The sequence below is a fragment of the Triticum aestivum genome, chromosome 7A, assembly GCF_018294505.1.
Source record: "Triticum aestivum cultivar Chinese Spring chromosome 7A, IWGSC CS RefSeq v2.1, whole genome shotgun sequence".
NCBI lineage: Eukaryota > Viridiplantae > Streptophyta > Magnoliopsida > Poales > Poaceae > Triticum > Triticum aestivum.
The window spans coordinates 501,157,438-501,172,604 of NC_057812.1; the positions used below are offsets into that span (position 1 = coordinate 501,157,438).

Below are 15,167 nucleotides of genomic sequence, written 5' to 3' on the forward strand. Positions count from 1 at the left end.
TTGGAGCAGGTGGCCATGGAGGTTTTTACCCAACATGGGTGGCAGCATATTCTCCGTATTGGTCCACCAACTCTTTAGACATAGGCATAGTTTTAGCCTCATATGACTTTACTATTGCCAATATGTCATTCTTAGTTTTTCATACTCTTCGTGTTGGTTGTGTTCAACTTTGTTATGCAGGGGAAAGGTGTTTCTCATCATGCTTGTCTCCACTTGATGGTACATTTTGAGTTAATAAAAGTGCCATTTATCAACAAAAAGATTATAGTTACTAGCTATGGTGTATAAGACACTCTAACAACATGGAAACACAATGGGAGGAGTCACTACCATTTTATTTAATTTTCCTCTACACTAACTGGAAAGGCTGCCCGCTCGCAACTCCGACTCCTCTTGTTGATCAAATTTAGGGTATGAACTTAACTGCTGTCATATGCACATCGACACCCACATTAATGCATATAAATGTGATCAATTTGGTGTAATTGTTGTTGCACAAATACATTTTGGGGTAATTTATATGGAGATACAAATACTGAATTGAAAGTGGCATATTTCTTATATATCACACTACTAGCATTCACACATTGTGGAAGGAAAAACGTTTTACTTGCTTATTTGTGAAACTTAGGTAGAGAGAATGTGAGTGTATTCACATTAGGTAGTGTAGGTTTTCATGGAAGATCTCATCAATCACAATGTTGTACGCCTTTTCGGTACAATGAAAACTATCCCAAAAAATATAGTCATAAGCGTTTGGACATGCAGGGTGGTATTGAATGAATATTGCCGCATTTAGCACATTGCTGCCACAACACCCCTCAGTTACCTCCTGGAAACCTACAAAATGGAAAGTTTCAAAATATTTAGTACTAAAATGTTACTATGATAACACATCCATATCACATATTCCTAAGCGCAAAGATAGGAACTATTGTGATTTCTTTAATATATCATATGGTCCACTATGCAACTTTTGTTACTTTACTTCATATGAAGTTTCACAACACCACCGTAATGTATCCGCTACGAAAAGTTTTTATCATTGACCAACCATTGGAGGAGAAAATTCACGAAAGTTGGTTGGGAAAACCTACATACATTGACAAAATGTCGGTCGGTAATGCGTACATATTTGGTATCGAGCGGTCGATTGGGAATGCTTATATACCCATTGAAATTTTGGTTAGTAAATAACACCGACCAACCATTTGTGGCTAAATAGATTAATGCACACAGAGGAAGAGTCATAAATGCCAAATTTTGGCCAGTCAGCGAAGCTTACTACTCTTTCCCCACAACAATAATACATCAAAATCCCTAATTCCCCACTACGAGCCGCCGCTCAGGCCACCCTATTTTTCCCCAACAACACGAAGCTTAGGGCATCTCCAACGCAATCATCAAATGGATGCCTAATGAGTGATATTTTTTCACTCATCACACATTTGTTTAAACTGGATAATCACAGAAAATTCAAGAAAATCACTCCAATATCGCCACTAATGAGTAATGAATTTGAGAGATCGCAAATCCTTTATTTAATTTGGTTTCACATGAAAAGAGGCCAAATATGGAGATAAATCATATTTTAGAAGTAAGTAAGAAAAGGGCCATTTGCATTTCTGTCCCTAACTCGAACCACCTAATCAGATATACCCCTAATTCGAAAGCCTGCTCAAATTTGCCCCTCCGTCGTTAGGTGCCTTTATAGAAATGCCCTTTTGCGTCGTTATCGTCCGGTCAAACAGCTTTGACCGTCCTGGAAAAAAATAGCAAAAAAATCTAAAATTTTGTGAGATCAAAGATACTCATGTGCCCAAGGTGTGTGCAAATTTTTGTGCTATTTGGACATTCCAGGAGCTCGTGGCGAGGAAAAACAGTTAATATGCACGCTTGTGAACAATAAATTTGAAATAAAATAGCAAAAAAATTAAAAATATATGAAAGTTTTTGGCATCAAAGTGGCTTGGGTGCACAAGGTGCTTGCAAGTTTTTATGATCAAATGACATGCGAGGAGCTCTAGCAAGAAAAAACAAAATAGTCATTTTTTCCCAAGTTTTTTCCTGAGCCAAATTTTGTTTTTTTCTCCACAAGCCCCTGCAATGTCCAAACACAACAAAAATTTGCACGCAGCTTGCAAACCCGAGCCTCTTTGATGCCAAAATATTTCATATTTTTTGAATTTTCTTACTATTTTTTTGAATTTACTATTCACAGGCTTACATATTTATTGTTTTTCCTCTAACACGAGCTCTTGGAATGTACGAACAACACGAAACTTTGCACGCACCTTGCGAACCTGAGTATCTTTGTTCCCACAAATTTTCAGATTTTTTAGAATTTTTTTGCTATTTTTTCAGGATGGTCAAAGCCCATTGACCGGCTTTGACCTGCTTTGACCGGACGACAACGGCACAGAAGGGTATTTCTGTAAGTGCACCTAACGGCGGAGGGGCAAATTTGAGCATGCTTTGAAATTAGGGGTAAGTCTGAGACTAGGCGCAAATTAGGGGCATAGATGTAAATGTCCCGTAAGAAAATGGAGAAAGAAGGAAGGAAATTGGAGGCGCAACAGTGAAGTCAAAGCGCAAGACGACATCTGGTACGAGCGCTCGCGCTCATAATAATAGTCATGTAACACACCAGCGGTTCCGTAAGGTCCAACCCTCCAACTTTTATAAAGGGGCCAACACCAGAATCGTAACAAAGGAGCATCGAGAAGACCATTCGCAAACCAGAACCCATATTCCAACCGTAGGTGCCGCCTCTTCCCATCTCATCTCCATAACCACCACCACCATCAACTCAGCAACTCCCCTCCAAGTTAGCCATACGTGTAATCATATGTCGCATTTGACAACCATTATAAGACATATTATCAATAAAGCATTTATCTTTATGTCTTCTCCAATGATTTCTTCTTGCAATCTAATCGCCATGTGTGAGTAATTCGTAAGGCAATAGGTTGAGGCATAGCCTTGCAACCTTATGTATTTTTATGAGGGATCAATGGAATGACTTTGACTTAACATCATGTATGTGTTAGAATTATTATGTAGTTGTCTCTTGTATCTTTCTCGTTCTATGACCCTGCTGGTACCCAAGATTTTGGAGATCGATGAAGGAGGAGGTTAGGAGTAGGGAGGACAGGGAATGCTATTCTAAACACCAGTGACTGAAAGGTTTAGTACGGTAACAGAATGCCAATCCTTTGGGATACATGAGTTGTAGTGATTAAACACCCAATGCTTTTGTCGGATTATATTCTTAACCACTAGAGCTTCTTAATAACCAAGGAAACCCCGTGTGACGGTAAGGGTCCGCGGTTGGGAAATCGACTCTTGATGTAGGTCGCGGGACGGTCAAGACATGTTTGGACACATCCCACACTTCGTCTTGTTGCAATAACATCTTAATGAGTGCCAGGACAAATTAAGATCATGGTGGTCCCTAGCAAAAATATATGGTTGTAAGAATCAAGTCCTCATACCCATGCCTGTTTTAATTCTAAGTGATTCACCCCTAAGGTTGTTAAGGTCCGTTTACAAAACTAGAATTTCGTTCTCTCGTAAATACTTGGTAGAGCCTATGTCATATTGCACATCCTCTTTGTGGGTTTGATAACTCAGGGCCACTCCTCGGGTAAAGACAGGGAAACCTTGACCATCTAAACTGGATCCCAAAGGGCATTGATTCCCCCAAAAGTCCGCGGACACATCCAGACGTGTACGTAGACATCCGACTGGAGACATCTCGCCCTCACATGCAACTCTTGTCATTTATAGCTTTCGGATTCAACATAGTGGTGGGCTCCAATGGATCCATTGCGTTGGCGATGAGTGGTGGAACATGGAGGCGTGGTGGAGTTCGGGGCCATGAGGGTGACATCTGGTGCGGGAATAGTTTGGAGGATTGTGAAAATACCTTGGTGCGAGTGTAGTTTTGGGTGGGTTAAGGGTGTTGGACGTTGACATGGATGACGTATGCACTCCCCTAAAGGTCCCCCAAGTTGGGGCCGGTCTAGGGGATTTCAGACATTTGTATCAGTCCGATGCAAAATGATGGTCCATGTTGGAGGCCCAAAAGTGTTGCAACCATCTAGTCCAGACATGCAAGGGAGATTTGATGTGTCATGTTGTAGGTGCCCTTACAGCTCTCTCCAGCCATCCTCCACATCACGCCATTGTCCTCACACCCAGCTGCCACCCCACAATGTCCCCATGAGCTCGAACCCTCCCCTCGGACCAGGTTGTCCCTTCCCACCCCGTCACCAAGATCTGCTACCTCGTTGTCATCCTAGCATCAATCAAATCTCAAGGAAGACTAGGCTAAACATGTACTAAAAGACCGTGTCAGCCTTGGCGGAGCACTCCATGTGCCATCTTGCTTATCCATTGCCTCCTCCACGCCGTCCCGCCTCTTCATCAGTTCCTTATAAGGCCACATGTCGGGCATTCATCTTCAAGAGACCATCCACTTGACATGCAACTACACTCTAGTGAGTTTTCTGCTCCGAGTCCATACAATCTCCTATGTGGATGTCAAAATATGTGTGTTATTTTTGTACCATTCACGATTTGAAGAGACTAGGGTGAGTATGGGTTGAAGTATAGAGAAAATGAGATTAAAAACTCATAACTTAGTTGTTCTTGCGTTTGCTGAGTGTATGTGTAAGATTAGCTAGCTGTCGAGGTTTAGTTTCAGGAAAAATGCATGAAGCATTCAATTATTATCCTACACCGCGTGTAACTAAGATGCTAAAAGCTCCCTTGCATGGATCCATCATTGCAAATGATGTCTGCGGGTGCTGCTAACCTCCTTGGAGGGCATCTTCATGGTGGTTGTCCTGTCGAGCTCCGAGGGAAACCTCAGGTTTGGCTTGTCGGACCACACAGTGGCGACATGTGGCATCGTTTACCTCCTTGGAGGCACTGTTTTGGAGCTTCACCTGATGGATCTCGGAAGCGTGGAGGTGTTCGACCACCACGTGGACTTGGCTGGAAGGGTCATTTGCTTCGAGGGATACCCTTGATTTTGGCCTTCCGGATTGGGCGATGGCGGCGTCTGGCTCTGCCCACCCTCATGGAGATATCATACTTGGAGCATGTGCTAGCTAAAGGGGTCCAGAGGTGGAGTGATGCTGCTTCTATAGCGTAGATGACGATGGGTCTCGACGATGGATATGTCTTGATGGAAGAGTATAGGCCAGTGGCGCACTTTGGTGTCATGGTGGCATCGACGGTAGTTGGGCCTAACAAGGTCAATATGTTGATCCCTCCTAAAGTTGGGATGATGAAAGATGGGGGCCATAGATTCTAGGGCTACTGCACCATTTGGTGCTCTCGGCTCACCGTGGGGCAGCTTGACGAGGTCACCATATTAGATGGTATGTGTTGGTGCGAGGTCAGGGCACATCATCGAGCTTGTATGTGTAGCGATAGAGGTTATCAGGAAGGTGGCTTTGGGTTGATACATGTATTTGTTTTTTCTGGCTCTGTTAAGTAATATCATAAAGATGGTTGTGTGCATCCTTGGATGCAGAGGCCAGGGGTTTCAACTCCTTTTTAGGAAAATAAAATAAAAAACTAAGATGCTCAATATCTCCCTAGAAACAAATAATTAATTGTAGCATATAATTGTACTTCATAGTTGTATTCTTCCTTGTAATTACCTTTTTTGCATTTGTATGTTAGTATAATATTGCTATCCCATCACTGCCATCAAAGAGTGGAACTTGTATGTCTAGAGTACAGTTTCTTAGATAAGGTTGGGGTTTAGCCAATATGCTATCACTAGTAGTAAAATTGCTCATGCATGTGCATTGACGGGTGATAGTAGTCCTAGTCACAATTATGTCAATATTAGGGAAATGTTGTACCTACTCTTAAGCATCAAACTATTTTTTGGGAAGGAACCAAGCAAGTAAAAAACTTAAAATTTGTTACAAATTGTAATTCTATTAAACCATGCAAGCTATCAACTGTACATGTTCTCACACAAAGTTTAGATGAACGAAATAAAGAAGGGGCATATGTTATAATTCTTGGCAAGTAATGAAGTGTTGTGACTTTTGTTCATTGAATTAATGATCCATCATCCATGAATGCGGCTATTTATATATTGTTGTTTTACATGACTCAAGATTTGAACCCGAGGAAGAAGAATATGCCAAAGAAGATGCTAACGAAGGGGTATATGTTCATTGAACAATTTTTATAAAGCCCCTTGCATAATCTCCTCTACCCACTAACATCAAAGCATCATAATCTTCTCATCCTGATCTATATGCTATCACTAGTATGGATGTTCTTATATATGCATGTACATGTCCTGAAACTCATGTTGCTAAGCCAAGAATTCTCTCAATCAATGAAGAAACTACTGTGGCCAGGGAGCCCCTAGGTCTGGGGACTTATGAGGTTCTTGTCAATGTTGCAATAAGAAGGAGCTCTATGTTGCCTTATCAATATGATGGTTTATGATATGTAAGTGATGTTACAAAGTCCATTGCATGGCCATCTAGCAAAGTAATCACCAGCCCTGTTTGTTTTCACCACTTAGCTTGGACTATTTGTTGTGCAATGCCGACTAGTTATTAATCTACTATTCTTAAATAGTTGATCCTCACTAAGTCTAATTCTCTCAACATGCGGCCTTCCATCTCACCAAGTGTGTCATGTCTGTATCCACTAACACTATTTTACAACCCCATGCAGATCACATGCATACTCTTTGTTCACACATAGTGCAAGTATGAAATATTTCTATGTTAAAAACAGTAGCTCTTGATTTAGACCATTTCCTTCATTTATAATACATTCGAAATTAATACTCAAGTTCTTGCTACAACTTGCCGGGAAATCGCCTAGTTTCCAAATGAAGCCCTATAGGCTCGAATTGTCTTACTCATCCTGGCACTAAGGTATTTCTATCAATTAGCTATGGAATTTTTTCTATGCATACCAAACCCAGTAAGGCATGGTATCATGATTATCTTTTTAACAAGTACGAGAAAGCTAGGGGTTCGCGGAGCTTAAATAGTATCTAAGTGGCTACTAAATGCACTCATAAAATTAACCTCCTTACTTAATATTTTAACATGTTTCTTTACTATCGTGGTTTATGTTTGTTGATGAATCTAATCCAATATGATGCTTGTCAAAGGAGAATCTCCACCACCTCCACCTCACACTAGATTTGCAGACTATGTGACATGATTATGTGTAATTATTAAAAAATGTGACATGATTATGTGCGTTGTTTTTTTGTTGTGATCTTGTTATCATTCTAAATTAGTATGCTTTGGTTGATAAACATATACTATAGTTTTTTACTAGGTGTTTGACTTGCTTTGTGTTGTTGATAGCAATAGAGACCATTCTTGATCTTTTCTATTGTATTTGTTCATCTTTTTCTTTTGACAATGAGTATTTGTTCATCTTCCATTCTCCCTCTTTTGTAGCGCTGTACTAGATGCGATTGAGAGCTCTAGTGCAACATATGTGCTCCTATATCACTTTTTATTGTTGGAACTGTAACTCCTAAAATGAAACTAGAAGATATATTGAATAGTGTCTTCATAATGCAGAAACCGGAACAAGATTGAATGTGGTGTGTATTATGGTCTACGAGCATGAGGAGCTACCCATCATTTTTTGCATCAACTGGATGGTTTGTGTAATGGAGAAAATTCTATTTCATTGGACATGCACCTTTTGACTATCATTTTGTAAACCTAATGTATGTGGTGAACAGATGAACAATATGTGTGAGAATTAATGTATGCCATTATCATCCGGTTGTGGCTTAATATTTTGGAGGATATGCATATTGATATTTTGAATCCACACTCTTTTGGTATAAAAATTCCATGGTTGCTTGGTCAGTGTGTCCATTACCAAATATCTAGATGTAAATTTAATGTTATATTTGCCCGTGGGGCAATGTTGGTTGGCAAAGACATCGCTGTCACATAGTCGCCTTGGAAAATCTCACAACTAGACCAAGAGAAGGTTGGTAAACCAAGGCTATGTTGTCGGACAGTCGGTTGACAAATGATGAAACTAAGGTCCATCGCCAAAAATATATTGGTCAGGAAACCCGTTACACCAATGAAAGATTGCCGGTTAGTAACGAAATGACGGTTAGGAAAGGCCTTTCCCGGGTGGACTTTTGCTCATAGGATGGGCCGGTCGGCAGGACCCTTCACCTACTGACTTTCTCCATGTGAAAGTTGTTTTCCCGACCAATGTGAATGTAGAGGATCCAGTGTTGTTGTAGTGTTTTTGAGTTTACAAAATTTAAGAGGTTAATGTGTCCCGGTATTTCTACTAATATGGTTCTAAGACATCAATACTCTAAAATAGTAACAACCGGGGGATAGTGTACACTCACCATAAAAATCATGTTGTTGAATGAGATCAAGCAGATTGTAGTATATATCAAGATAAGCAAACCTTGAATCATGAACATTTCGTTCTGCATTTAATCTCTCAATTTCCTTTTCTATTCTAGAATTGAATAATTCTGCTGCTTGATTCTGAAGTGTGTCACATTCTCTTGATCCATGTTTTCTTTCGGATGGACAACATCCAATTGGCGGAATTCCGAAGAAACCAATCCTCTTTGCACCAATATCATTTAATTCCTATATAGAAGAGAATGTCAGACTGATTTCCTCTTACATATACGTGACCGGGTTGAATGTAAATCAATGGAAAATATAGGAATAATGAAAATGCAAGTAGTCAAGTGTAATCATTTATGAACCCTTATAAGGAAATAATTATAAAACATTCTATGTTGAAACAATTTCTCAAAGAATTCAATGTTATACAACAAGTCAACAATCTAGTAAATTCACAAATACATTAATTATATACACTAGACGACACCCCGCATGTTGCATAGGATATTTCTAGAAACTAAAATCTCTAAGCAACATGAAGTAAATGATTGTATGACATGCATTCAATCCTTCAACGTAGATGTTTAGAAACTTTGATTACCAAAGAGACAATATTATTTAGTTGGGATGTTTAAGTACCATATTATTTTTTATTTCAAGGTAGAGCAAACAACTACGACACTCCTAAATACAAATTATCTAAATTCACCATATGTGCCCTCACTTACTAGTTGAAAGGGAGTTAGAAAAAAAATCACATTGTGGTGCGAGAGATGCGAAGTATGGACTGGAGGAGGCATGCATGCAATTAATTACTAAAGCTAATAAGGGTTATGTGGCAATTGTGATGAGGTGCCATAGCTGCATGTGCTCAAAAACAAGTTAGCTAGGGTTATCTATTTAGATATAGAATATTTGTAATGGAACCGAAGGGAAACTTCACATGTACTATGAAAGTAATGGTTCATAGGAGTCTAGTGGAAATATGCAAAACTTTAAAACCTTCAAGAGCAAAAATAATTTATGGAGAGAGAGAGTCAAATGAGTTTCTGTGAAACAACTATAACCTCATAATTTTATAACCCTTACCATCATAAAATTGACTAACCCTTACCATAGTAAAATTGACTGCGGAAGAGATAAGAAATTTCACATAAGAAGGAAGATCATATTGATGGCGCCTTAGCAGAATTGAAAAATAATTATTTGCAATGTCATTTGCTCCCATGGCAGTAAAGTAAATGCCTTCAGAGATAACACGTGTCGCTTCCTCCTCCCCGACTAAAGTTATTAGCTTATCCTTATATTCAAGAAATAATTCAAGTTGCCCGGTACTTGAAGTAGCAGTCTGAAGCATGAGAGAATAGTATTTCCAAATTATGACAACAAGATTAATTTCAAGTTAAATTGAAAATAAACAAAACAAAAACTATATTTTGAGCTACATGTGTTATGTTTTTTTTACCGCGGGTATCGAAGTTAAGGGATCATATCCACTGCCTCCAGAGGCAAATGCGACACCAGTAAGTAGGTCACTTAGTTCAAGATCATCTCCAATGTACGGTGGTAAGAACTCTTTGACTCCTAACTTAGAAGCTGCTTAATCAATAAAGAGATTTTAATTAGTGATGTTTTCATATGATTTGATACCGCAATCTTTGTGTATAGATAAATTTCCAGTGTATTAGAATAATTTGCATACATAGGTAGGTACATATTTGGATATTATGAAAACTAATTTCAGTCGACATCGTAAGCGCTAAGAATAATTTGGAAGCAAATCATTATATATTTTGAAACGGGCCGTGCGGTTTCAACAGAAACTTCAATCGATAAATTATTTTTGATGAGTACGATTTATGAAGAAGAAAACTTCATATTTATCATTAGAACTTTTAATGCCACAGTGTCACCCGTCCGCTATTTTTTTAAGTCCTCCAATGTCACCCGTCCACTGTTTGCACTTTTCGCAGATCTGCAACCTATGTAGGTGGCTTTTCGTTAAAACCCATGTCTTCCTCACATGGCAAGTCTCTGTTGTGGCTTTCTACTGGAAATCAAAATGAATACGAAATAAACATAATTGAATGGTATGAAAGAGGGAAGAAAGTTGCTTCCCATGCTTAATTCCAGAACTTTTTTGTTAAAACAAATCAGAGTGAACACAACCATATATGGAGTGAACACAACCATATACTATAGAACCAATGATGAAATGTTTTGTACAGCTTAATCCTTTAACCAGTAACCATGACTATTCTTTTTATGCATATATGGAGTGAACTAAATTATGTTTCTTAGACATTAAATTGAATAAGTACCATGGTTTCATTTTTTATACAAACATGTGTAAGGAGTTCAAGAATATATTTTTCCCGATCTACATATATATTTTTGCAAGTATTCCTGCCGATAAAAAAGTGGAAACTCAAACTACCTCTTCAAGTGAAGATATTTCCTTGATTTTTAGTGGAGGTGTGATCTTAACAAGCATAGTTTGACACGCCATAGTTTTGGTAAGGTAGTAAAATTTGTTTCTTGCCAACATGACGAGACTGTTAGACACCTATTTTTAGTGTAAGTTTGCTCTGCAGTGTGGATCATAGTTCAAGTGGCTTCAAACCTTTGCCCCTCACGTAGTGCGCGCAATATGTTCGACAACTGGTAGTAGGGTATTGACAAAAAAATTTTTTGCACATAATTGTGAGGGTGGCAATCTTATTTTGGGCACTATGGCTTACTAGGGATGATGTGTTTTTTTCACAAGAGATGTGTTTAATTTCCTATCTAGGTTGATCATTCCTGTACATTATGACTCTTTACTTATATCTTGTAGAGGACGGAGAACAGAGACCTTTTTATGATGGCTTCTACCCAGTTAGAGCGTATGACCAGGCATGATTTCCTCTTATCATAGATGGTGAGGTAATCTTTGGATAGGATTTACGCCATCTTAGGCTACCTTTTTTATTTTGTTGTAAAATGGAAGTTTGTGGTTATATTGAACACATTGATTGTGTGCATCATGTTATGTAGAGGCCGGGCACCCGTTTAGTGTCATTGTATCATTTTTATATATCAACTAAATGAAAAGGTTCTTAATAAAAAAAAGAATGAAGGAATATTTTGTGAGCAATTTAATATTTTTCTATTGTAACACTAAACTAGGTTTAGTTGGTACTTGAATGGCAAGAGAGTTCACATCATTGCACAAGGTGCCTCGGTTTAATTAGGAAATGAGCAAGTTGCATTTAGGTCTTATTTTTCCTCCATAATAATGTGTGGGCATTCAAGTAAATATCATCTATATATTTTTATTTAAACAAATACTCCCTCTGTTCCTTTATATAAGGTGTATTTGTTTTGTCAAAAGTCAAACGAGTGCATGTTTGACCGGGTTTTCAGAAAAATATATCAATATCCACAACACCAAATTTATATTATTTGGTCCATCATGAAAAGTAGTTTCATATTTTATCTCTTAGGTATTACAAATGTTGTTATTTTATTCTATCATATTGGCCAAAACATTTAAATGGTTGACTTGCACGGAAATCAATACATCTTATATTCTGGAACGGAGGGAGTACATGCACTGCACATGTATTATGTTGTAACAGTAGGAGGGAAATGTTAAATGAAATTTCTAGTTGACTTGATTTTCCATAGTATGACCTCAACATTTCACCCATGCATTGAATGGGTTTCCGTTGTAATGCACTGACACTTACATAGTATGAAATAAACACTTTTATGATTATGTACCATGCATTAATGAAATTTCAACGAAGATGTCGACGGACATGGGTTAGATGAAATTTCGATGGAGCATCATACAACAAGCCCATTAAGACTCTGTTCAGTACGTAGGAAAAGCAAAGGAAAACCCACAGGAAACACATTCCTGTGGAATCGTTGTGTTTTGTCCTTTCGGTATGAAGGAATAGACTCGTTCCAATCTGATGGAAAGTTCCGATCTCCAACATTGTTACGGGAAATAAAACATCCATCCATAGCTCTTGTTTTCGCGCTGGCCCGAGGCAATCAGGGGAGGATCCGGCTTGCCTGCTCCCTCCTCATGCTCCCATCCGTGCTCCCACTCCATCCTATGGCTGTCTTTTTCTCTTTTTTCTTTCTAATCTAATCATCTTCCCCCTAATTTTAGGAGGGTGGGGTCGGGCCTTATTTTGTTCCAATCAAATCATGCCACGTATGCGGGAGCACAGATGAGCGCACGCCGGGGGAGCAGGCAAGTCTCGTCCATCAAGGGAAAGGCTGCTGCGAACCATGCACAATTTGAACCCACATGCATGTGAACTATCGCTGGTGCTCATCTTTCTAGCATTTAAAAATTACAAGATGTGACCCACATGATCTGATTTCCTCTAATTTGATTTCCTCTGTCCCCAACGGCAATTCTGTATGCAACACAACGATTTTATTTCATGTGTTTTGTACCTCTATTCCTTTCTAGTTTCTGGGCTTTTCCTCTATCCTATGTTTTTCTTCCCTTTGTTCCGAACAGAGCCTAAATGGTGCTCACTATAGGAATTAATTTGGATGTGACATAAGAACCGCCGAGTTCGGAGTTCATCCATCAAGTCCCTATTGTTTTTATTTCTTTGTAGTTTTAAATTTAAAACTCTGGTGCACAATTGTGACCGCTATCTTTCCATCTCATGTATTGCTAACATTTTTGAAAATTGGTAAAATTTGCAGAGGTTACTTTGATGCGGCAGTTGAACCAACAAATTTAAAACACACTCGTCAATTAGGGTGCAGTCGTGTCAGCATGCGTAAAGTGTACATATCCCACATTGATCGATCCCACTCAAACTCCGTCATAAAACTTCAAGAAGGTAGATGATTAAATTGCCGCGGTAGGTATATTGATATGTATACCTCAAAATTATGTAAGAAGTCGACTAGTGCACTTTCAGTTCATCATTGATCAGGTCCGCTCGAGGCTCGCGGGATGGAAAGGCAGATTGATGAGCATGGCTGGCAGGTGGGTGCTTGTGCACGCAGTTCTAACAGCTCTACCAGTTTTCGCTATGACTGTTCTCAAGGTGCCCAAGAAAATACTCAAGGAGGTGGACAAAACGCGCCGACAATTCCTTTGGGCCCAGGATGAGAACATAACGGACACCAAATGCAAATTGGCCTGGGATAAAGTATGCCTACCCGTGGACAAAGGGGAGCTCGGCTTACTGGACCTCCCTCGATTGAGCACGGCTCTGGGGATGAGATGGCTCTGGCTCACATGGCAACAGCCGCGGCGGACGTGGATGAACCTCCCAGCTCCATGTGACCAGGAGGACCGTGAGTTGTTTGCAAGCGCTACTTCAGTGCAGCTAGGCAACCAAAAAACTGCAAGTTTCTGGACAAGCACCTGGCTCGGGTCCGCGACACTGTGCCGTGAATTCCGAAACCTGTTTCAGCATACAAGAAGAAAGAACAGGACAGTAGATGATGCTTTGACAGAGACAAATGGATACGTGATCTACGGCATGGAAACACAGAAAGCATTGTCTTTGAGTTCTTGCAGATGTGGCGGAAGATTCAGAGGGCGGGCATTGTCCTCTCCCTTGAAGAGGACAAGATTAGCTGGGTGGCCAGAGGGGGAAGCTCATACTCAGCTAGCGCCACATACAATCTCCAAGTCAATGGAGCTCCATCATCGGGAATCAAAGCAGCAGTCTGGAAGGCATGGGCTCCAGGCACCGTGAAAATCTTTGCCTGGCTGCTTCACCATGACAGACTATGGTGCAATGATCGGTTGCAACGGCGTGGATGGCCAAATGGGTATTTCTGTGCTTTCTGCGTCAGAAACTTGGAGAGCTCGATGCACCTCTTTTGGGACTGCCCCTTTTCCTCCTCGATCTGGCAGATGGCGTCCTCTAGGTCCAGCTGTGTAGCACTGAAGGAGAAGCGGGAAACACATCTCAACTCCCTCAGGCACTGGCAAAGGCTAACTGCTCTTACACCACCAAGTTTTTGAAAGGGTTTCAAGTCGATGATGCTGCTGATTACCTGGGAGATATGGAAGGAGAGAAATGCGTGCATCTTCGGAAGCAAGCTGCCGCAAACTGAAGATGTCCAGCGTGCCATCAAGGGTACGCTGGAGCTGTGGCGACTAGCAGCAGCACGATGCTTAGAGCTCCCCTTCGGGGAAGATGTAGCGAGATAGTAGCCGGTGGGCTCTACTCCTTTTTTCTTTTCCTTTTTAGTTGTTGTTCTCATCTCTTGTAACCATGATCACTTGATCACTGATGTTTTCCCGCTTGCTTTCTCCTAAATCAATGAAGCCGGTAACCCTGGATCTTTCAAAAAAACTTTTTCCTTCCGTAATTGTCGAGCTCCAACCTGGAATGTTTATTCGCTAATGTAGAGAGGAAACCATAGTTTTTGAAAGGTGGAAAAAGATTTGCCACATTCGTTAATTAAGAGGAGAATTAACCAGACTGAACACCTGAAGGTGAAAAAATAAAAGAAAAATAAACCTACTTTCCCGGCAATATAAAACCTACTTTCCAAAGGTCACTCCAATGTCCCCTTGTAGAGAAAAATGTCGCACTTTAAGTGTGACACTTGTTAAAACTGAAAGTTTTGTGCTTTTTCGTAGTATCCTTTTTAAAATGTTATATCTCATGAACTGTGCGAAAACCACAAATCATTTTCACCCTTGTGTTTTTCGTGTCAAGATCTTCGAAACTAGATCCTGTGCTAATTGGTTTGAACAATTTTTTTCCGACA

General features: G+C 39.9%; 1 protein-coding gene across 1 annotated transcript; it reads right to left on the reverse strand.

Moving 5' to 3' along the window:
- Positions 1-652: 652 nt before the first annotated feature.
- LOC123153427 (GDSL esterase/lipase EXL3-like) lies at positions 653-14,477 on the reverse strand. Its single transcript, XM_044572555.1, has 6 exons — positions 14,263-14,477; positions 13,623-13,843; positions 9,877-10,007; positions 9,526-9,759; positions 8,399-8,651; positions 653-840 (listed from the first exon to the last, which is right to left on the reverse strand). Exons 1-6 carry the CDS (start codon positions 14,475-14,477, stop codon positions 653-655), a joined length of 1,242 nt encoding a protein of 413 aa, XP_044428490.1.
- Between the last annotated feature and the right edge of the window lie 690 nt (positions 14,478-15,167).

Excerpts from the sequence above, each read along its gene's own strand:
- LOC123153427 (XM_044572555.1), bottom strand. The coding sequence starts at position 14,477 with ATGCACGCATTTCTCTCCTTCCATATCTCCCAGGTAATCAGCAGCATC. Across the intron at positions 10,008-13,622 it reads GCTCAATCGAGGGAGGTCCA|CTTCTAAGTTAGGAGTCAAA; the intron begins GTAAGCCGAGCT and ends TTGATTAAGCAG. Across the intron at positions 9,760-9,876 it reads CCTTAACTTCGATACCCGCG|ACTGCTACTTCAAGTACCGG; the intron begins GTAAAAAAAACA and ends CTCATGCTTCAG.